The 24,172-nt window shown below is 44.1% G+C and overlaps 1 protein-coding gene across 5 annotated transcripts in view; it reads right to left on the reverse strand.

Annotated features, from left to right (window-relative positions):
- Window positions 1-24,172, reverse strand: part of ADAMTS18 (ADAM metallopeptidase with thrombospondin type 1 motif 18) — a 137,421-nt gene that overhangs the window by 109,383 nt on the left and 3,866 nt on the right. For 4 of the 5 annotated variants that reach the window (XM_057314296.1, XM_057314297.1, XM_057314295.1 and 1 more), the window contains one exon: window positions 20,894-21,210. In XM_057314296.1, the coding sequence (XP_057170279.1) occupies window positions 20,894-21,210 (317 nt within the window). Of the gene's footprint in view, window positions 1-20,893; window positions 21,211-24,172 lie in introns of those variants that run through there. The other variant, XM_044382517.2, reaches the window with a different exon arrangement.

Genomic DNA, 24,172 nt, shown 5'->3' on the forward strand with positions numbered 1-24,172 from the left:
AAGACAAAAAACTTCCAAGTGCCGGCAAAGATAAGGAATGAGACTGCTTGTGAGAATGTGGACTGGTAGATACCACTTTGAAAACAAATTGGTAGAACCAATTTGCATGTGCTTTAGGACTCAGAGACTCCATTCCTAGAAACCCTACAGAAATGAGTACATCTTTGAACCATAAGACCTGCAAAAGAATATTCACAGCAGCATTATTGCTAACTGCCCAAAGCCAGAATAGTCAAATGTCCATCAACAATCGAAAGGATAAAGTGTTGCGCTTTATGCAATGGGATGCTTTAGAGCAATAAAAATGGATCAGTTACAGCTATGTCCAAACACGCTGTTGAACAGAAGGAGCTGGTCAACTAAGAGCGTTCTGTGGATTGCATCGATGCAAAGTTCAAAAACAGGCAAAACTAACCTTCAGTGATTGAAGCCATGATAATGGTTATGTTGGGAAGTGAGACATTTAGAAACTGAGAGCAAGCAGAAGCAGGGCTCCGGGGGTGCAGGAGATATTCTATATTCTGGTCTGGTTGGTGGTTACATGAATGTGGCCACTTTGGAACAAATAAATGAGCTCTCTACTCATTCCTCCTCCATCTTTCTGTATTTGGGCTAATTCAATTGATTTTTGTTTAAAGCAGAAATCGCAACATTCTTGAAGGGAGAGAGGTGGTATGCAAGATTTCAGAAGCACCTTGTGAGCTGAGTGGCCCTGTTAGTCAAAAAACAACAAAACAAAACAAAACAAAAAACCCTAGGCCAAAGCTACATTCATTGCCTGCAGCCCTGGCTACTGAAGCAGACACTGAAGAAGGCAGAGATAAGAAACTTACATTAGAGTCAAAAGTAGCATTTAACAGGGGACTGGCTTATTCCGCAGAGAGTAACAAAAAACTGTTGACCTAAGCTGATATGACAGGATAAATAGTACCACAGACATTCCGCTCTCAGTAGCTGACTCAACAGTGGAGGCTGACAGATTTACAATGGAGAGCTGAATCCTCAGATCAAAACCCATGTGCTCTGTTTGGGGCTTGATGACCTACAGTATACACTGAAACCCTTAAATCAACAGGTTATGGCATTTATGGTGAAGCCCTCTGACAGGTCTGCTTCATCAAACAAGCCTTGTCTTGAATCTGGGCTCAGCTCAACGCTGGGCTATCAAAGGCAAGCATTTGCTAACATGAGAGGGAAAATGCTCCATTTCTGTTCAAATACTTAATGGAAATCTTTCTTGTGCTTTGGGGATAAAGAAAAAGAAATGGCACAAATGTATAGAGAGGTGCATAATCATTAAGACCTATCCGTGCTAGAAAAGATTTATTTATTCAGTGACTCCAGAGCTCCTGCCAATGTCACCACAGTACGATTCTCAATGTTTGTCCAGGTTGGTGTTAAGTAGCTCACACCATACAACGTTCCCGAGGGACGACTGCACAGACCACACCACACATGCATTAAATATGGATCCTCCATGACATATCTCCTAAACCACCCTGACTAAAAGCCGGGTCCAAAGCATTAGCGTATACACCTCCACACATTTTATAACGTGGCTCAGTAAACACACGTACACACCCACGCTGCAAAATTTCTCAAAATACTTTTCCTAGATAATAATCTGGCATTGTCTAGACTACTCTATTTTACGCTTCTCTGTATTTTCCTTCTTACTAGTCACCGTGACTGACTAAACGGATCCATGACCCACTGATCAGTTGTAACCCCGAGTTTGAAGAGGACATCTTATATAAGGAAGCAGAATTTTTTTTTTCAAATGTGGGAGTCAGGCTTTTTTTTTTTTTTTTTAATTTCATAGATTCTCAAAATTTGATGAACATGGGAATTACTCAAATGCAGATTCCGGGGCACCTGGGTGGCTCAGTTGGTTGGGTGTCCAACTCTTGATTTTGGCTCAGGTCATGATCTCATGGTCATGAGATTGAGCGCCCCACTCAGGCTCTGCATCAGCGTGTAGTCTGCCTGGGAGTCTCTCTCTCCCTCTGCCCCTCCCCCTGCTCATCCGTTCTCCCTCTCTCTCTCTCTCTCTCTCTCTCTCTCTCTCACAATAAATAACATCTTTTTTTTTTAAGTGAAGATGCCAAGGGTCTCAGTGACAGAGATTATGAGAGTTGGAATGGGCCCTAGGGACCTGAACTTCTGTCAAGCACTCCAAACAATGCTTCTGCAAGTGGACTAAGAATGACAGTTTGATAAATGCTTCTCTAATCCCATCCCTTCATTTTCAGATGAGGAAACTGAGGCCCAGAGACGTACAAGATTACAGAGTAGCTAGTAAGAGCCTTGGGACTAGAACCAAATCTCCAGAGTCCCAGACCATCTCAGCAGGTAGTCAACAATCTTTTCCCCCATTTTCACCTCTGTTGAGAAAGTGAACAACAAAACTGAGCATTAGCAGGGAAGAAGGCTAATAACATAAGAGGTCCGTCTGCAGAAATTAGCTAGAACCAAACCCCGTATGGAGCACGGGTAGCTGACAAACCTGTCTCCCTTCTAATCAATAAGGCAACACAGTGTCCAGCACAGTGAATCTCTCCAAAACCTTCTTTTGATCCTCAAACCTCAGAATGTGGCCAGAAATATAGTATGCTGGCTTTTCAGATACTCTCTGTTTAGTCAGCAATTTTGCAAGACCCACACATCATTTTAAACCGGTTCATTTATTCCAACTGAAACCCTGATTTTCCTGCAAAGCACCAATGAAGCGTAAATACCTACTGCCTACCTGTTTTAGGGGATGGGCTGAAGACAGTGCATGGCAGCAATGATTCATTGTGATGGTAGGTGCTCCTTGAGGATTTGGGGCTCCCGGAGCACACCGGCCACTCCCACCCACCCGAGGGCATTCACATTCACCGCCTCTCCTCGTGGGGTGCTCTTCCCAGCACAGCCGCACCATGGCTCCTCTCTGTCCTGGGGTCTTGGCTCAACTGTCAGTTCATCAGGGAGACCTCTCCTGAGCACCCACCAGGGAGCCGCAAACGCCCCCTCACCGGCAGGCAGTCCTTACCTCCCTCACCCACCGTAGGGCACTGGGACCTTCCAACATACTTTATGTTCCCTCATTTGTATGTTTATTGTCTCTCTCCAGCATTGCGATATGGGTTTTGCATGAAGAACGTAAGACTCACCACAACCGTAAGAGGTAGGTGATCTTATCCGTGTGTTACTGATGAGGAAAACGAGAAACACACAGAGGTCAATGTTGCCCAGAATTTGCTGGCTCACAAGCACAGGTGCCGAGGTTCACGGGGGAGGCAGGACGCTAATGCCCTTCTTCAGAACTACCAGGCTCGATGCTCCTGGACACGTCCCGGTCGGCACTCAGTGCACACTTGATAAGTGAGGAAATTCACTTGAAGAAATAATATTATTTCATTGTATTAATATATAATGTGGAGATGCAGATTTGCATAGATACAGATTTCCATATATGCACTTCAAAGAGAGAGAGTGTGAATGAGTGAGTGCCAGGCACTGGGACAGATGCTTGAAACACAATGATGAGGGAATAAAAACTGTAAAGGTGGGGTTCATGCCCTCGTGACACTTGTCATGGAGCGTAGGAGACAGGCATTACTGAAATAATCACATTAGGAAGCGGGGCAGCACGACCGGAGCACGTTACGAGAAGCAGAGGCGCAAAACCGACTGTGCCCAAGGATGGCAGACAGACTCCACGATGACTCATGTTATGTGTCAGCTCAACCGGGCCCAAATATTTAGTGAAACATTATTCTGGGTATGTCTTTCTGGGTGTTTGTTGTTGAGATGAACCTTGAATCAGTAGATTGAACAAAGCAGGTTTCCTTCCCCACCGTGGGTGGGCATCGCCCAGTCACTCACGGCCTGATCAGAACAAAAAGGTGGAGGAAATGAGAACTTGCTCCCTGCCTCATGGTCCTCAAGCTGGGACACTGGTCTTTTCCTGCCTTCAGACTCTGACTGGAACCACACCTTCAGCTCTCTCGGCTCTCCAGCTGGTCAAGTGCAGGTCTTGGGACTTTCTCATAATATGTGAGTCAATCCCGTATTTTATATACATATATACATACATATATATGTATATATGTATGTATATATGTATATATATGTATGTATATATTTATATATATGTATATATGTATGTATGTATTTATATATGTGTATATATATACACACACATACATGTGTGTATATATGTATATGTAACACATATATAATTTTATCTTTTATAATTATATATACATTTCTTTTATTATATATATAAATTTATGTGTGTACAAACACAAGCACACATATGTATACATACATATAAAAATACACAATATATACATTAATATGTTTTTTATTGTATAATTAAAATTAACCATATATTAATATCTAATATAATATTGATATCAATATATATTAATACTACATATGTAGAATATATATAATATACAATATCCACACACTTGCTCTGGTTCTCCAGAGAACGCTACCACAGCCCCAGGCATGCTCAGTCTACCACCATGAATGGAGAGCGGAAGGGGGCTCCCCTGAAAAGGACCTACCGCCCTTTCGCTAGACTGAGGAGTTCTTCCCTTCTGCAGAATAAAAGCCCCCAGGCTCCTCATTTCAAGTGCTCCTGAGAAAACTCTCCTCCGCTCTCTGGCCTAAGGAAGGCAGGGCCCAGCAAGAGACTATCACACTGACGCCACAGTCCGGCAGCTCTGGCCACAGGGAAGGGTGTGAAGACTCTCATCTGCGGGTTGATCTCTCCCGCCTCTCCGCGGGGTTGCCAGCTTCCGTGAGCATGGCCACCGACAAGGAAAATTGGCTCAGGTATCACCATGTGAGCAAAAACATAACAAGATAACTACATTTTCTGATACATTAAATATGACCCTGTCAGATACAATGCATTTTTGATTGTTTGCTGATCTGGGTTATTTTTGCCACTGAACCCTTCTGTTCAAGAGGGAAATTCATAATATAGTGTGACATTACCTCTTAATGTCATGACCTGACTATGGATCTTTTTAAAACTCTATTTTGCTCTGATTTCTACATATGTTAATGAGCAGAACTCTGCAGGTTATTACAAAGATCCGAAAAATGAGACCTAATAAAGAGGTTTCCACTTTTTAAAAAAAGCAGAAATTAAACTACCAAGTTTTACTCCGATATAATTAGAAGAAAATCCACGTGTAAAAACCTAATACCTTCAATTACCTTCAAAAGAAATATTTCACTTTATCTTACATCTGATTTCCACCACCAGAATCGTGCAACTGTCTAGGGGACTACATGTATAATGGCAAAGGGCCTCCAAACCCAAATATCAACCTGTTCATAGCAGAGAGTGTTCAGAAGACAGCTAAAGACACTGGGGAAGTACTCTTTGGAAGATATGCCATCTTAGCAAACTAGATAAAAAGGGAATCTTTCTTCTCTACTCATTTACTTTCAATGTATACGTCCCAGGAACTCCAGATAGGAGAGGACTAGAGCTGTCCTGTCTATCCTCTGTGCCTGTGCACTTGGAGTGTGGCTGGTCTGAAGCAAATGTGCAGGAATTATAAAATGCACACTGAATTTTGAAGACTTGTGTGTTAAATAAAACCTATCTCAATTGTGGTTATTGATTCTATTTTGAAATAACATTCTCAATACAGGAGACTAATAAAATATACCAACACAAATTTCACCTGTTTCTTTTCACTTTTTTTTTTTTAAGTAAGACTACTAGAAAATTTTAAATGACGTATGTTGGTTTGTGTTACGTTCTACTGGACAGCACTGTGCCACAGCAAAGAGGAGATGGCATTCCATACGTCATAAAAAAGAAACAGAGCATGAGGGAGAAAAAAAATACACACACACACACTTCTGTTGTCATTATTTAAAAATAAAAACCCACTGCCTACTAAAATTAGATTCATTACAATAAATATCTTCAAAGACGCAAATGAGCTGCATATGAATGTTGGGCAATGCAATCCATCAATAAGCATTCTTGGTTTACAACATTTCCCCACATAACATCGTCCAAACAAATCAAAAAAATCAATTAAAAGTGGTTATGGAGTGTGAAGTCATCCTCTAAGCCAACCGTGGAGAGCGGTCTCTCTCCAACTGCTCACTGACAGGCATAGAACGTGCTCGCTTGTATTTGCTCGGTCAAATGCCTCTGTAGTTATTGTCGGCAGACATGGAGAGGTGTCTAATAACAAGACAATGACAAAGTAGTGAATCAAGAAGACAGATGATGCCTCCAAGACACACCGTCGTGAACAATGATTGACAAGGGTAGATGTAGTCACACTCCGTGCAGTGGGCTCTGCACCCACGAAATGTCAGTTCACAAAATGTGGGCAAGGTGTCACTGCATTTACGTGTCGGCCGGCACGTGCTGAATGCCCTTGCTGCATTATGCTTGCCTGCTTCCCCTGCGAGACCTGGAGATTCTTCGCAGAAAGTGTCCATAGCTTCTGTGTTCCTATCACAGTTAGGACTTTTCATTTCGGAGTGACAGAAACTAACATTAAACTAGATTCACAAGAAAGGGGGATAGGTTTCATGTGAGTGAAAGGCCCGGCATACTTTAACTTCGGGCATCAAGACTGTGATGGGCTATTCTCAGGGGACATAAAGGTGGCCAGCAACTCTGGACTTTCGTTCCATCCTCTTTGCTACTCCCAGGTGTCCCAGAGTTTCATTTCATTGGCTCTGATCCCCTTACATGTGAATCACTACCAACCACTGTAGTCAGGGATATCTAATATTCTGACTGGTCGCTATGAAAACATGTCACCTCCACCCCGATTCCAAGGACTTGAGGCAGAGGTGGAGAAGGTCAGTCCCCAAGGAAAACTGCAATGTTTTTACCAAAAGACTGGGGAAACAGATGCTGGGCAGACAAGAAATCACAGGTGGCCACTGCTCCCTCTGAATCCCCATGGCTAACCTGCACATGAGGATACCTACTGATGAGTTTTTCCAATGAATGAATGCATGCATGGATGCATAAGAAAAATCCAACTCAGGATGCATGCCAAACAGAAATGATGTATGTATCTCTAAATGACCAGGATGTCAATTACATACGTTCATGTAACAAATGTTTATTGAGTATCTGCCATTTACCAGGGTCTGTTCTTGCCACTGGAGACACAGCCGTGAACAGCAGAGAGGAAGTCGGGCCCTCATGAAGCCACTATTCAAGCAGGGAGGGTGGTCCATGCGAGACAATAAAGTGCTTATTAGATGAGTGCTAAATAGGATGAAGAAGAAACAAGCAAGATAAGGGGGTGGCGGAGTGACCAGTGCAGGGAAGAACTTTCTGCAATGATGACAGTCACATAGAGAACTGAAGTGCACAGGATGGGAAGGAAGGAGGTAGGTGACTATTTGGGGGAAGAGCATCCAAAGAGCAAAGTCAATGGAATAGGGGCATCTGGGGCCATGAAAGGTGACAGAGGCCAGAAGGGCTGGAGGGCAGGGAGTGTACGATGGTAGAAATGACAGGAAATTAGGCCAAAAGAGCCTGATCACATAGGGAGTTGCAGGCCGTGGTAAGGAATTTGGATTACAAACTATGAATCATAGAAAGCCATTAGCTGCCAGAGGAAAAAAAGGTGAAATAATCTGGCAAGTTTGAGAAGCATAGGTTATTAGGGACACAAGAGACGAAGGAGAACCATCAGACTAGAAGCTGCTACAAGAATCCGGGTGGGAGAGGAGAGCGGCATGCCTCACCGTGGTGGCAGGAGAGGGGATAACAAGTAGTTGGAATTGGGTATATTTTCAAAATACCCAATTTGACTGACCCATGAGCAATGAAATGTACATGGACAGGTGTATAAAATCACCTGCTATTTACGCACCTGCATCTAAGCTGCTTGCCCACCATATTAAAAAGTAGTCACTCAACACTTATTTGTGTTCTCACGGTGCTTTAAATGATACTTTAATATTAATTTTGTTGCACTGCCCTTATGTGTTTATATTCCTGTCACTATTACTCTCCACCTTCACACTGGAGTATCTTAGAATTTAGGAACCATACTATCATTTTTGTATTTCCATCATCTATCATAGCACTAATGCACATAGTACTAAAGTACTAGTAGGCTGAAAATAAATGCTTTGGGTTAGAAGGATGGGTGGGTGGAGGGGGTGGATGGGTGTAGAGATGGGTGGATGGTAGGTAGGAAGACGGAACAGAGGGAAAAGAAGAAATGTCAAGCAATTAGCCAGGCATACAAACCTCCAAATGACCTTAACTTTGCTCACCCATTACATTTACAAAGAAGGTGGGTAATTTAAAGGATGTTGTTATTATATGGTAGCAGGTACCAATGTACTATGCACTCTCTTATGACGGGTCTACTCAAGGAAGGGATGAGGCGATGGGTTCAATAATCAGGTGAAAGAATTAGCTTCCTTATGGTGCATTCCAATTAAAACAGAACTCCTTGAACCTTCAAATACCGTGAACTTCAAGTATGCCCAACTACACGTAGTAGATAGAAAAATCCAATATACATTGAGAAGATTCTCAGGCTTGAGCATACATTCATAAAACACACAGAACATTCCAGATCTCATTCCAGAGCTGCCCACTGCCCCCATTGTTATAGGTCCGCAGGATACAGAGGATGTTTAAGTTTTATATAAGGTTGGCAGCAAACCCAGAAATGGAATCCACATTTCTAATCTACATCCACATGGATTGACTCCCTGCCTCCTCCCTCATAAGAATGCAAGGGTAAATTTTATTATAAATATATCTCTGTTTCTATGGGGCGCCTGGATGGCTCAGTCGGTTAACCGTCTGCCTTTGGCTCAGGTCATGATCCCAAGGTCCTGGGATCGAGCCCCACTTTGGTCTTCCTGCTCAGCGGGGAGTCTGATTCTCCCTCTCCCCCTACCCCTCACCCCCACTCATGCACTCTCTCTCTCTCAAATAAGTAAATAAAAATCTTTTAAAAATATATGTTTCTTCAGAGATCCATTTATTTTCAGCAGCCCGAGTTGGCATGCTGTGAAATTCAAAAGCAAATACAGATCTTTAAAAAAATTTCCAGACTGTCTTTTGCTGCCTTCCAATCCACATCCAGTCCCCATGCACCATTCATACACGGTCTCTCCAGCGACGTGCCTCAAAAGTAAAAATCATTATTGAATCATCATTATTACTGAACTCATCGCTCTTAATGATTCTGAAATCAATAGCAAGTATACTCCCGGAAAAAGACACACTTACATAAATGCATTCTATTAAGGAAGCCAGCTTGTGATCAGGCGCTGTCCTTGATCCTTAGCTGGGGACGATCACACCCCAGGGACACCTGGTCGTATCTGGGAGCATTTACCAGTCATAACTGCGGGGTGCTACTGTCGTCTGCTGGGGTACGGTCAAGCATCCTAGAACACACAGGACAGCTCTCACAGGCATCCATCCATGTGCGTAGCGCCCTGCTAGGAAACCCGGTACTAAACTGTAAAACAATTTCCTAAGCAGTTTTTAACATGGGCTATCTACGGACACTTGCTGCTTCTCCTTGAACCCACGGTTTCAGGTGCCCCATGAGGTAGCAAGAGTGGTTGGGGAATGATGTAAAAGGACCATGGTTCTGGAAAGACAAGGCACTTACTAGGGGACCCGCCTGCTGCAGAATCAGCACTGTAGAACCTTTCTGTGTTAGGTTTTTTACCGCTGCATAACAAATCATGACGTATTTAGCAGTTTAAAAATAACACCCTTTTGGTAGCTCACAGTTCTGCAAGTCAGAAGTCTGGGCACGGTGTGACCAGGTTCTCTGCTCTGGGTTTCCCAAGGTCCGAATCAGGGTGTCAGCCAGGGCTGCATTCCTTGCTGGAGGCTCTGGGAAAAAATCCACTTCTAAGCTCATTCAGGTTGTTGGCAAAATTCAACTGCCTCCAGTTGTAGGACTGAGGGGCCCATTCCTTGCTGGCTGCCAACTAGAGGCCACTCCCACGTCCTAGGGGCCACTGCATTCCTTACCACGTCCACGTGGACCCCTTGATCTCCAAAGCCAGCAATGGAGACGCTCACATGTCAAATCCCTCTAGCTACGGACCGCTTTGACTTTATCTGATTCTGCAGGATCATAGGATTATCGGGTCAAACCTACCTGGAAAATCTCCCTATCTTAAGGTCAACTTATCTGAAGCCTTGGTGACATCTGCAAAATCTCTTCCCAGCAGTACCTGACTTAGCGACTGGACCAGTAACTGGGAGGCCCTGTGTGCTAGATTCCCAGAGAGTTGATAATTTCCCAAAGTTGAGTAAAGAATATATGGGAACGCTCTGTATTATTTTTACAACTTGTGAGTCTAAAAGTATTTCAAAATGCAATGTCTTCAAAAAGAATAATTCTGCCGAGATCACACAACTAGTAAGTAAAAGCGATGGGCTTCTAAAATCTCACGCATTCTAACATGCCATCCTGCCCTCTTCAACTACCGCACAAGGCATTTTTAAGGTGACAGCGCCTCTGAAGCCCTTGGCATTTATCTGGACCAGGGGTTCCCAACCTGGACTGTGCATTAGAACCAGCTGGGGAGCCATTAAAAAATACACATGCTCGGGCCCCATCCCCAGATATTCACCTTCAACTGGTCTGGAGTGGGATCTGGGCACCATGTTTTTTAAATCTCTCTGCGCTAAGAATCACTGATCTAAGTGGAATTTAAGAAACAAAACAGAGCATTATGGGGGAAGAGAGGGGAAAATGGGGCGGCTGGGTGGCTCAGTTGTTAAGTGTCTGCCTTTGGCTCAGGGCATGATCCCAGGGTCCTGAGATCGAGCCCCACATCGGGCTCCCTGCTCTGCTGGGAGCCTGCTTCTTCCTCTCCCACTCCCCCTGCTTGTGTTCCCTTTCTCGCTGGCTGTGTCTCTGTCAAATAAATAAATAAAATCTTTAAAAAAAAGAGAGAGAGAGAGAGGGGAAAAATAAAACAAAATGAAATCAGAGAGGGAGACAAACCGCAAGAGACTCTTAATCATAGGAAACAAACTGAGGGGGTTGCTGGAGGGGTGGGGCAGGGGGATGGGGCAACTGGGGGATGGCCATTAAGGAGGGCACATGATGGAATGAGCGCTGGGTTGTCTACAAGACTGATGAATCAATGAACTCTACCTCTGAAACTAATAATACATTATATGTTAATTAATTGAATTTAAATTAAAAAAAGAATCACTGATCTAGACATGATTTAATCATTGTTACATATGCAGGATTAAACAGAAATTGGTATTTGCTTTGCACAAAAAAGAATCCCTTTAAAAGCATGGAATCATTTTGCTTCTATGCATCTCATTGAAAAACAACGTCTGTAAAGCCCTGAGATAAGACCAAGACATAGGAAAATATAGGATATACATATATGTCTGTATATATATTACATATGTGTGTGTGTGTGTGTATATATATAGAACAAGAGTGCATTTAAGAAGTCTTTTCTCTCCACCACATCGCTGCGCTGCCTAAAACAGACCTACACTCCATAATCAAGGTAGGGGAATAATTGTGTTGTTTACCAACAGAGAAATTAATTTTGCGTAACTCTTCATTTGCCTCCTGGAAGTGGCAAAGGACACTATGAAAGGGAGGTGAGGAATCGTAAAATCACAGACTGAACCCACAGACACTAAAAATCAGTCTGCTGGAGAGAGAACTCGGGAACTCTCCGGAGAGATAATCTCCTTTTACTAGCTTATGTCAGTCCCTTTCAAGTGCCGTCTCTCAAATAAGGGTAGCCGACTTCCAGTAAATGAGTGGTGTGCATTATATAATTTATATTAGAACGCATGCCCCCTTGACTGGTAGTGGTAATAAGGGCAGATAAAATATTCCAGAGCTCAGCGGCATGAATAAGCAATGAAAAGAATTCAGCTGCACATGAAATCCTTGGACACATCAAAGGCATCCCTTCAGGAGAGGTGAGCGTGCCGTCCAGAAAGAACACTCTCACCAGACTTGTATTCCGGCATTTGAGTGTACCCTCCCTGTAATTGCATAGAGAAGCCGTGGGAATAGGCTTTCATGGAAATAACTGGATATAACTGAAAGGGAACTCCTGGGTTAGTGGACAGAGATGGGTAGGAAGCCCAGGCAAATCGTTTTGGTCACGAAAGCCTTCATGGTGCTCCTTGGGCCTGTTTCTATTTGGACTTCAGGAATTAATCAGCACCACTTTCTCTTCAATTGTTTATTGTCGATGGTGGGAAACCATGCAATTTTACCAGGACATCTGCTCCACTGGACAGAACCATTCTCCTAAGTGACTTTCTTAGGCTCATGGAAAACAAAGGTGAAATGAGTTCACAGGAACTGTATGACTTACCACCAAGGTGATAGCCAGTGATGTTGGGTGGCCAATGTCAGTATCAGCAAGGAAATTCCTGGCCAGAGCAAATGTCTAGTATGTGTTTGGCGCCTCAGTTTTTCACAAAGTAGGTCTCTCAGTGTTTCTCTCTTGCATGGAACATAGAATTGCATGCAACTAAGAAGACCCATGTATATACATGTTCTCTCCAGAGACAGCAAAAAACTGGAAACCAACACATTAACCAGGAGGAAAGGATTAAATATGTAGCAGTTAAAAGAATAAGATAGATGTACCTATATTGATAAGGAAGCAACTCCAAGATATACACTATTTTCAAAAACTCCTCCTTTCCATAAAAAAATGCTTTGGGAAAAGTGTTGGCTAATACAATTTTTGGACATTTTAAATGTGCACACATGCATGCAGACACACACACACACACACACACACACGCACACACACACACACACACACACACACACAGACTTAAACTCTGGTTTCAAAAGGAACCTCAAAGCAGTAACTGGAATCCTTGGTTTGCTGCACATCACCCCTGACTTCCCTCCATGCATTAATTCACATATCAATACATAAGGGAAGACATAATTTGGTCTCGTTCGGATATACAGATGAATTGAGTGCGGCCCCCTGAGGCTTACAGAGGGGAGAAGAAATAAAGTGCAGAGAGCCAGACACATGCTCTCACGTAGGACATAGGTTACAACTGCGGTATCGCTGCTGAGTAAGGCACATGGGGCACCAGGCACCCAAGGAAACGCTGGCCCCCTCCCCGGAACGCAGGAGGCCCTGCCTGCAGAGGGAAGACAAGCAAGGGCAAAGAGCGGGGTCAGACAAAGCCTACGGCAATGACATCACCGGGCGCAAACGAGAACAACCTGCCTTTCGAGTCACACGAGCCAGCCCTGGCTGTCCCCGTTAGCATCCAGGTCGGCTGATGGGAGTGAGAGCACGGACAGTCACACTCACACGTCGTGATGCATTCCATAAAGCAAAACCAATTGCCCCAAAGAGGTTCCAGCAGTCCTGTTACCCCCAAGAAGATTCTTCAGGGATACATGTAGGACACTAAATCAGTCAACAGCACCTGCTGCATTGGGACCATCTCTGACGCTTTTTCTTTCCTTTCCTCAAATGGACACGTAGGCTCTACCCAGGACCCATGGAATTCTCGAAGGGCCTCAATGGAGGATGCTGGGGGTTTCTTTTGAAGTGCCTCGGTCGTTTTGAAATGCATGGAGGAAAAAAATGCCACTTCAGACCTTGAATACCCATATACTCACTGGCAGTTAAATGTTATGAAGGCCTCGGTCTATGTCTTAGCTGAATTCTCCTCTCCACGGCTCCAGTTTTAATAACTCAGGAAGTGCTCAATCAATAGAAACTATTATTATTATCTTGGCTAAAACTTTCCCGCCTGTGGGTGGTAAGGAAGATTGGCATTAGCCAGCTTTGGAAACGCCTTTATGGAAGGAGGTTTGCAATAATGATGATTATTCCTCTCTTGTTACCACTACTAACATTATTACTATGTTCTAGGCACTGTTTTAAGCATTGCACGTATTTTTCCTCCAATTTAGCATCCATAAGCCTCATTATCCTCATCTTACCAATGAAGAAATTAAGCACAGAGAGCATCAGGAATTTGACCTGAGTTGTGCGGTTAGTGGAGGCAAGAGCTGGGACTTCTAAGTCTGAGCTCGAGGCCAGTGCACTAACTGCTGGACCAAGAGCATCCCGACCCAAACCTTTATGGATTTGTCAACCCCTGCTGTTTGATTCCTTATCTTTCTCTCGTTTCCTTTCTTCAGGGTAGATAACGTAGTGCTGACTTTCCTCCCGCAAAATCTGCAAACATCCTCCAACATCCTGATGTTACCACCACCCGGGTGCCCTTTCCCTGTTCTGACAGGCTTGAGGCGGCTCCTGAACGGAAGCCATGTCCTTCCCAGACCCCCTCTTAGTCCAAAGTCAAGAGTAATCAAGGACAGAGCGCTCAGTGTGTGTCAGGCTAAGCGCCCTCATGAGTCATCGCAGTCCCCCGAGAAAGAGAGAGAGAGAGAGAAAGACATACAGTCTACATTACAGATGAGGAAACATGTGTAGACCCAGGCAGAAAGCGTGGTACTCACAGTTCTGGAGCCTGGGGGGGGGCGGGGGGCACGTAACTCCAGGGGCCATCCTCTAACAGGCAGAGAGCACAGGGGAAGGGTCAGCCCTTCGCCCTCCTATGTGAGCACCCCTCAAATCAGCCTCGGGATCCTGCTCTCTGGCAAGAACCTCGGCTAGGTTTTCAAAAAAGAGATTGGCTGGCACTTTGCTAAAAGTATTGCTATGAGCAAATAATTGTCTTCACAAATCACCTCTGAGGAGTGGCCAGAAAAAAAATCTTTTTACCCTTGATGAATCAAGAACCTAAGAAAACATCTCTGATTTGGGAGAGCCTGTATCCAAAAACTTATCAGTACGGCCCAGTCTAATCCTTAATTTTACACGATCCTCTCAAGTGATTGAAAAGTTCCAAGGGGGTGTGTGGAATTCAGCAAAACTCTGCCTTACTAACAAGGCCCCACAAAGCAGGACAGCCTGGTCTCTTTCTGCCTGTCTGGACTAAGGTCATTTAACTTCAACCCTTTTATGAATGGAAATCAGCTTTCTAAAGACTGCTGGGCAGGCAGTGGCCAGCAGCAGACTCAATGGCCGAGACTTCTGAGTCATAAAATACTCCTGAAAAGGGGAGATCAAAGCTTCCCTACCGCCTATTGAAACCCAGCTGCTTCCAAAGCTCCTCACAGGGACCCAGGCTCGCTGGAGGCTGGGTCCCTGTAGTTGCAGTCTAAAAGGCCACCACGAAGAAAGACACGAGGACATTGGGGCAACCAGCCATGCAGGAGAAACACCCCTTACAGCTTAATTGTTGGGGACAAAGAGAAAAGAAACGAAAGAGAAACTCAAAGACACAACTAGATGGTGTGTCAGGAATAGAGGCTGGAGGCATCTCCTGCAGCCTTGATCATGGCACACTTTCCATTGGGCCCCTGATACCGTGCTGAGGCTGGGGTCCTGATCAGAGACGACCAGAGATCCCAGCAGACCACTCCGCCACTCTTGCCAGCTGGGCGTTCGCGGAGGTTATTCATCAAAGGTGAAGTACCAAGTACCCGTAGTACAGATCTGGCCAGGAAAGCAAGGCCGTGGCAGTTTCTGCCTGCCTTTTCTCTTGCTCGTCACATTGTGAATGGAGCTTGGTGTTAAGAGTTTGTTAAGCAAGGGGTGCATTTCCCCAACTGGAACCTCTGGTGATTGGGTTTATCAGGTACCAATAAAGTGCAATTAATCTTAGATCTAGAAGTTGCTCTTTCATGGTAAATGCCGAAACCTGGACAAATTGCTGATGGAAGTGTGCCTTAAAGAGGGGGGAGCAGTCCAATTAGTATTACAATTCCCCCTCTTGGAGCTTCACAATCCACATTAGCATATTAAAAGGTGTGAAATGTACCACAGAGAAGACTCTGTCTAATTGCATTTAAAACTAAAGTTTCTCTCACTCTATGGGAATATCCGGCCATGAAACCACTTAGAAAGTCATGAAATCTTTTTCTCCCTGGCGCATCTCGCACCAATTAGAACTCAATACATGATGTATCTTTTTTGGGGGGAAGCATCACTTCGATTTTCTTGTCACTACCAGACTGTGAAGAGATCCTCTTTGGGAAAAAAAAAAAAGTTTCCAAGACCAAATAAGTTCGGAAAGTTCTAGGTATAAACAAAGGTCTTTAATGTAGGGCATTTCCATGTTGTTAACATGCTAACGTGCGTGGTAAAGCTCAGAGAGGTAACCTTAGCACCTATTTGACTATGCTTCCCCCATTTTTTAAAACCGTATCCATGAACTTTTTCTATGAACTAGAGTATGGCATCCAACTTGTTTGCGACTGTATCCACCATGCCCTGAACAGAAGATCATCAATAGTTGTTGAATAAAGTAATCATTCAATGCGTCCTTCCAGTCAGCTCTTGAAATAGGACATGTCTAAGTTTCAGAAATGGGATCAGTATCTCAAAGCAACAGCATTTTTTCCCCCAATAGCACTTATTAAAACAATTTGCCTATACGTTCATTGTCTTGAGCCAATGGTTCTCTAACATTAGTGTGCATTAGGAATCATATGGAGAATTAAAAACACACATTCCTGAGCTTAACCTCTTTGACCTTCTGTTGTGGGTAAAGAAATTCAAATTTTCAACACCTCAGGCACAGTTGAGGGAGCCGATGGCACGCTGAAAAACACTGTCCTAATGAAAAGGAGGGTGAAAGAGTTTTGAGCAGAAAGGCCTTTTGGATCTCCAAGTACATAGGAAGATAGACACAAGTTTGTTCTAGCACCTCAGAAGACAGAACTAAGAAACACAGGGGAAAGTCATGAGAAGGTAGGTGGAATTTCAACATCAAGAAGAAACTCCCAACAATGGCGCCGGCCTGCTGGAGGTACTCACGCTCTCCTCACTGTGGTAGTCAAGGAGAGGCTAGCTAGAGAAGGGATGTACATGGCAGATGATGATTAGATTAGGTGAATTGTGACCCCAAGATTCTGCAACAAAGGCTGCAAACCCAGACACCTTTCCCCAGAGTGCAAGGCAGTCAGATGTAGGGGGCAGTGGTGAGCTGGAGCGCACGCTCCTGTGTAAAGGCATTCAAAATTAAAAAAAAAATAATCCTGCCGAGACGTCAGGATTGGCAGGATTCACTCCAGGAAGTTTGCAACTTCTGTTTTGGCCATTACTCTAAATAAATAATTACCTGCTCAACTCCTGAATGAACTAAGCCCTGTCGGTTGTGGGGAGGGGAGGGTGTTTTAAGAAAATATTTTAAGCACAGTTTAATTCTGAATTATTGAAGCAAACTCCCTGCTGGAGAAATCCTCACTGGAACACGTAGGTATACAGGTAGGCATGTCTGTCCCTATACGTGTATTTTACTATTATAACCCTCCTACGCTTTCTCATTCTCTCCTGGGGCTTCCCGAGCAATCAAGGTCACGGTTAGTTTTCCCATGGTTATTTTGCCTTTGAAAGGTGACCTGCTCTCCTGATACACACTGCATGCACTCCAGGAGGTCGCTAAAATGCCCTAAAGGCATTCTGATGCCACCCATCCAGCTCCGCTGCGGTAGAAATGCTGGTGTAGAGACTTCTAGTGGAAGAGGCTCTACCTCTCAGTCTCCTTCATCTCACATCAGCTTCTGGATCAAAGGAAGAAGAGTTGCTCATCTCCTTTAGCATGTTAACCCTGAGGAGTCTCTCCAAAAAGCATCTAGTGGTTTGTCTTCTCTTGAACTCTGAAATCATTCACTGTTCCGAATTTGTTACAGTAGGTCCAAATTAACATATTAGCAAAGGTATGAACCCCTTGTTTGGCCAAAGAAGCAGGGCAGTGTCTATGTGTTCTAGGTGGCTAGAAGGATGAAGAAATTCTTCCTCCTGCCATGATTATTTCTCCATCACCATCTCTCAATGTTCCTAGTCAAGCGTCCCCTCACTGAGCTCAGATAATCTCACAGTGTTCACTGCTGCTATGTGATAGGGTTTCACAAGTAGATCAGTGCATTGGTAGAGATTCAGAGCCATAATAACAGAGATGATAAGTTGGCAAAGCAGTGTTTTTTTCTCAGAACTCCTATTTCTATTTATAGAGAGAAGGAAAAAAGCACCACTATGTAGGCTGGAAACATTTATACCACCTGTCCGTATGATATGGATGGATCACAAAAGAGAATATACAAATGGCCGAAAGGCATAAGAAATGGTACTCAATTTCAGCAATCATTAAGACAACACAAACTAAACCCATATAATGGGATACCACTTCACACCCATTGATTCAGTAGCTAAAATGGAAAATACAGACAATAGTAAATGTTGGTGAGGATGTGGAGCAACTGGAACTCCCATACACTCTGAGGGCAGTGCCAGTTAGTACAACCAGACCTAACAGCTCATTATTAGGTAGACTTCCAAGAGAATGCGTCCATATGCTCACCAAGAGGAATATTCAAGAATGCTCAGCAGTACTCCAGAACAGCCCACACCAAAAACGACTTAAATGCCCACCAGCAATTAAATGGAAACACTGTGAATAGTCCTACAGAGGAATACTGTATAATTTTACACATACGTAAAATATTCAAATGGGCAAAATGAAGCTAAGAGATCAGGATAGTGGTTACCTTCTGGGTGGAGGTGACTGGGAAGGGGACACAGCAGGGTCTTGTGGGGGCACTGGTAATGAATGTCTTGTTTCAAATCATTGGTGGTCACATGGGTGCAAACGTGGTGAAAATTCATTAGGCCATATTCTGTGTTTTTGCCTTTTTCTGAATATATATTTTACACTTTTCTGTATATACATTATACTTCAACACAGGTTATAAAAATTAATTCCAAGTGGAGTCCAGTTTCTCAGTTGTATTGCTATTCTCTTTCATGTTTTTTCTTGTTGTTGTTTTCTTATCAAGGATGGGTGTATATGTTTCGCAGTTGTTTGGCTGGGTCATGGAGAGGTCGGTAATGCAACGGGGATAAGCTCGATTCTCGCCCTACCCCATAGCAAGCGGGCCTGTCCAGGGTCAACAAATCGGATAATCAGAGTCAGATGCCTAGAGGTGGCAGTGGTCTGAGAAATTATTTTACATGATTCAGGAGAGAAAACTGAGACCTAGAGAAGTTATTTAGCTAAGTACATGCAGCTGTTGAGCAGTGTGGACAGAATCCGAATTTCATGATTCCAATTCACATCGGCCTTATAGACAGGCAGACGTGGCTGTCAGTTACTTCTTCCACATCCATCACAATTTTTACATCACGATGGAAATTTTTCATTTGCCTCCTTCCTAGGTGTTCAGTGATCATTTGCTCCCTGTGAATCTCCTCCTTAGGAGAAATAACCTGACATCTATTAATATGAGGCAACTGATCAGATTTCCTATCATTCGCAGAGTGGAATCCCAAGAGAAATCAACATAAGGTGGCTAAGCTTGGCTGGAACTAGGACAGCTATAGGGTGATTATTCCCTGCTAGGAACTATTTTCCATGGAAGCATCTTCCATGGAAGAAGTCGCTTAATCCCCACCGCCCTGTGATGTAAATCCTCTTGTTATTCCCATTTTGGAAATGAAGACACTAAGACACATAGAGGTTAATACCTTGCCCAAGGTCCTACTAGTGAGTGCTGGGGTACAATGGTCCTGGACGGACTGCTCTTAACCACCGTGTCATGTGGAATGCGATCGTTTCAGCTATGGTGAGATGCCCGACCTCCTGAGAGGAAGAGGGCGGAGTACGGGGGAACGCCCAGAAAAGAGCAGGAGACTCATCACAATCAAGCCAAACCAATGAGATCCCAGGGTGTGTGTGTGTGTGTGTGACCATGTCAGAATACACAGGTCATTAGTGAGTCATAGTGATTGTCTAAACTGATCAAGCTTAGTTGAGAATTGTTAAATCTTTGCTTCTCTCTATGCTTCGAAGATTATGCCAAAGAATCCCAAAACTCTGTGATGAAAGATGTTAGCTAAATTTCAGGCCACGATGTGAAAAAGAAGTTAAATAATAAAGTTTTGACTCAGCAGAGAACATGGGAGTTTTCGTTCACCGGCACCCACACCAGACCCTCTTGCTCTGATGTACCATGTATGTTACCAACTACATCCTCAAATGGGCTTTCTCACACTTTCCATCTTCCAGCCAAGCCAGAGCATGGCCATGATGTGTCTCAAGAGACACATACTCTGATGTCCGTTCAAGACACTTGTCAATTGCAATGCAAACCCAGAACCCTATTTACTGCCTCACAAATTTGATCGAATCCTGAGACAAGCATCTTTTACACCAACACCCTTGGCCTGGAGCTCCACTGTTGAGGATTACACTGAGACGAAAGAACTCTTGTCCCAAATCCTTTTTAAGAGCTCTGCATCCCTGGATGCCACACTCAAGCCTGCCAGCCCTCAAGCACACCATGCCACATTCTAAAAGGATGTCTTATGTGAGCAGGACACGAACAGATTCGTTAAAAGAAAACAAAAGGCCTCCCTTCTACAGAGAAGGTTGGGCTTCACGGGGCGGCTGAACACAATTTTGCATTGAAATACAGTTTTCCCATTTCAAAGCAATGTAGAGGCATGCAGCTTGTTAGATTTATATAATGCCTGGGTCTCCCAAGACTTTACAAAGCGAATGGCATCCATCAAATTAATTTCCTTGGGGATCGTCTCAAACATGGAGAATAAAGAGGCCCAGACCATTAAACATCAAAAGAATGTTCTAAATGGTAATTAAAGTTCTATTATATTTTCTTTTTCTGGGAGCAGATTAGATTAATTCAATTGAGAATATTAGAAGTATCAAAGCTGACAGTGTGAATGTGTCGAGTTGGCTGGAAGAACACTTAATATTGCAGACATCTGTTCATTCAAGTTACACAAAACACACGAAAGAGGGAGTCGACCCAGAGTGTGGGGTACTTACCAAGCCAGCACACGTAGACACAGCGACGGAGGAGGAGCTGTCATTTCTGATAAATCCCTGATAGAAACATCTCTGCACTGCAGGCTCCCGGGTCTCTGTAGCACCATCCCTTCCAAGTACCTGGACACTAAAGTGACTGCTCAAAATCGCCGAGGGCTTAAGTTCTAAATGTAGTTCCTGTCCAAATGCTGAAAATCGGTAATGCAGGGAGCTGCCGGCACTCGGCGCCGACCGCTTTCTCCGGCCGCTGTGCAAAATGTCGTGTGAAATATATGACCCGCCCGAGTCCACTTCCACTGGCGTGACAAAGACGTAATCTGCAACGGGAAAGGGTTAGCTGTCAGCACCCAGCACCCACAGGGCCAAAGGGTCACTCTCCGGCAGGCTGGCAGGGAGCAAACGCGCAGCTCAAAGGTGGTGGTGTCCCTCTCGCCATGCACCTAGATTCACAATTCAGAGCAGCTCCTGAAGAGAGCTCTGTGGCCTTCGCGATGAGCTCTGTGACAGTAATTCCTACAAAAGCGAAAAGTCAAGCCCAGCCTTCGTGAATGCCAAGAATGTTTGCGGAAAATGCCACAACTCTCTCTCATGGTCTGGAGAGAGACAGATGGACTTAGTCGATGAGTCAGAGCCTTCCATACATAAAAAGTGATTTTTTTTAGAGACAAAATAAATGTAAAACCACAGAAGGAGAGAAAAGAAAAGAAAATGTTTTTTTCGAGGCGATTAATATCTTCGTGTTTCAACCGAATTGGGAGCACTTGGGGAGGCCGAGCTTAAATTTCAAATGATAACTCACGGTGCTGAGTAACTTGAGATGACATCCCAGATAATGAGAGCCTAGCGGCAGTTTCATATTTCCGATATTAAGTGTATGTGATAATAAAACCCCAGCACTTGCATGGCTCTGAACATTTTACTCTGAGCTTTTACAGGGACAATCCCATTTCACTGTAAACATAAAATATAGTGGATGCATAAAAATGCCTCAAAATTGTCAGAACTTTCCTATAGAATCTGATGTTTAAAATTGCTCAGACATGTTGGTGGGGGAGTGTCAGTCAGGGGACACCTGGAAAGGCATGTTTCAAAATACTTTCCCCATTGCTCTCTAGAGCAGCACTAATTGCTGCTTTTCTAAAGGGAAGGAGCTAAAAAAACAAAAAACAAAAACAAAAAACCCTTTTTGCTGCTGGAAAATTGAAGCCGGCACACTGTTTTCTATTGCAAAACGTTGAAACTAAAAAGTATCATCACAAAATGATTTGGAGCATGCCTTCCGCGTGTTCAAACACACTCTGCATTTCCACTTTCTAGGCACAGAATGGGAAACTAATTTGGAAAGTGTTTAGAAAGATTCCGAATAACTAAGAGGCATGTTTGAGTCACTTGGGTCCTTGGTTACTGGAGGGAGGAAAAGAAAGAGGAATTTCCCTTTTCCCAAAATAGTCAACAACCAAATAAGAAAAGCTCAGGAATGAACAGAAGCCCTGTAGCTAACAGGGATCAATGAGTGATACTCTAACTGAGCCTGTGTTGGGGGGGGGGGGGCAGATCCCAACAGGATCATAACTTTCAACTGTTTTCTTCTGGATGAACCATCTGTGACTCTTACTGCTTGAGCAACTCCCATTCTCACAATGGACTTTAAGTCTTGCCTCTCCCATTTTCTCCTTGTTTAACCAGCAATACTATCTAACTGACATGTATATTAATAAAACAACTGGAAAAATTGTCTCCTCTCTTAACCTTAAAAAACAAAACAAAACAAAACAAAAAACCTGAGCAGGCCATTCATGATTTCTCTTTTAAAAATCTGCTATGTTGGGGCGCCTGGGTGGCACAGCGGTTAAAGCGTCTGCCTTCGGCTCAGGGCGTGATCCCGGCGTGATGGGATCGAGCCCCACATCAGGCTCCTCCGCTATGAGCCTGCTTCTTCCTCTCCCACTGCCCCTGCCTGTGTTCTCTCTCTCGCTGGCTGTCTCTATCTCTGTCGAATAAATAAATAAAAATCTTTAAAAAAATAAAATAAAATAAAAATCTGCTATGTTGCTTTACAGGTATGCAGCTCTTGATTAAATGCAACTTTTTCTTGGCAAAGAACCATCTCCTTCCTCCACCATACTAAAACCTAAGTGTGAAAACCCTGCCTGCACGTGCTCCAGTCTCTGCAAGAAGTTGCTTCTTACCTCCTTGTCCAAACCCACCCGAAACTCTGCCGGCTCCTACTTAAGAGGCCATGTGGTAGCCTTAACCAGCCAACCTTCCATACCATCAGCCCACGAAGCCATCTGTGCCAGACACAGCTACTAGTTTGTTTCCAAGGGGAGAATGAACAGGTGGGTGGTAATATTCAGTCCTCGACAGAAAGAGAGGCAGTCAGAGCCTTCTGTAGAGAGTGATCTAATCAGTCAGCTCAGGGGTGACTCAAGATGCGGTCCTTACAGGTGGTGGCTGGAACAGAGAGAACTGTATGTGGAACAATGAGGGGTTGTTTTAGAAACTGCAGCCAGCCTCTCTGGGTGGACAAAAAGTGAATTTCTCAAGAGAGTCCTGGCCCCTCACTCACCCACATCTTCCCAGCCCTTACTTCATGACTCTGCCAGGCCCCCACCCCCCCAATATGCCTTGCTCTCCCACAGCAGTGGGAGATAACCCTGCAAGGCTAAAAGTTCTAGGATCAGGGTTGGACATCAAGGTGTTGCTAGACACTTGGATCAGCTATTCTCCTGTAGCTGGTGGGAACAATAGCACCAAGGACCTTCCACTGGGTGCCAAAAGAAGTTAATAAATGACAGGAAGGGTGTTCTGGGACCCTCCAGTTGGGAACCTCAGAAGAGATAAAGGCCCCAGAAACCTCAAGCTACCTGCTCTGCTCTCTCTAAAAGCAGTGTTTGGGGATCCATGACACAAGGGCCGGTGAAAGCAGGACAGCAAAGGAAGGTCGGGAACACAAACGAACAGGAAAGTGAGGGGGAAAAAGATGGGGGAGGGGAGAACTCGATTTTTTTTCCATCTCCCCCCAAGAATTAGTTCCTGCAGGCTTTCCCAAAAGAGGAAGGAAATGAGGAAGGTGCCTTTTGATAGTGACCATCTAGTCCACTTCCTAATTTCTCACCACAGTAAGGACTTTTTTTAAAAAAACAAGCCATCTGTGAACGAAGGAAAGTACTGTTTTCTCATTTATGGGATTTACAGCTTGAGGCATTGATTCTTTTGATTAAGTTCAGAGTCCTTGCCACATCCCCACCACCCCCCTCTCCAAACAGGAGTCCTGTC

The sequence above is a fragment of the Ursus arctos genome, unplaced genomic scaffold (assembly GCF_023065955.2).
Source record: "Ursus arctos isolate Adak ecotype North America unplaced genomic scaffold, UrsArc2.0 scaffold_19, whole genome shotgun sequence".
In the NCBI taxonomy this organism is placed as follows: Eukaryota; Metazoa; Chordata; class Mammalia; order Carnivora; family Ursidae; genus Ursus; species Ursus arctos.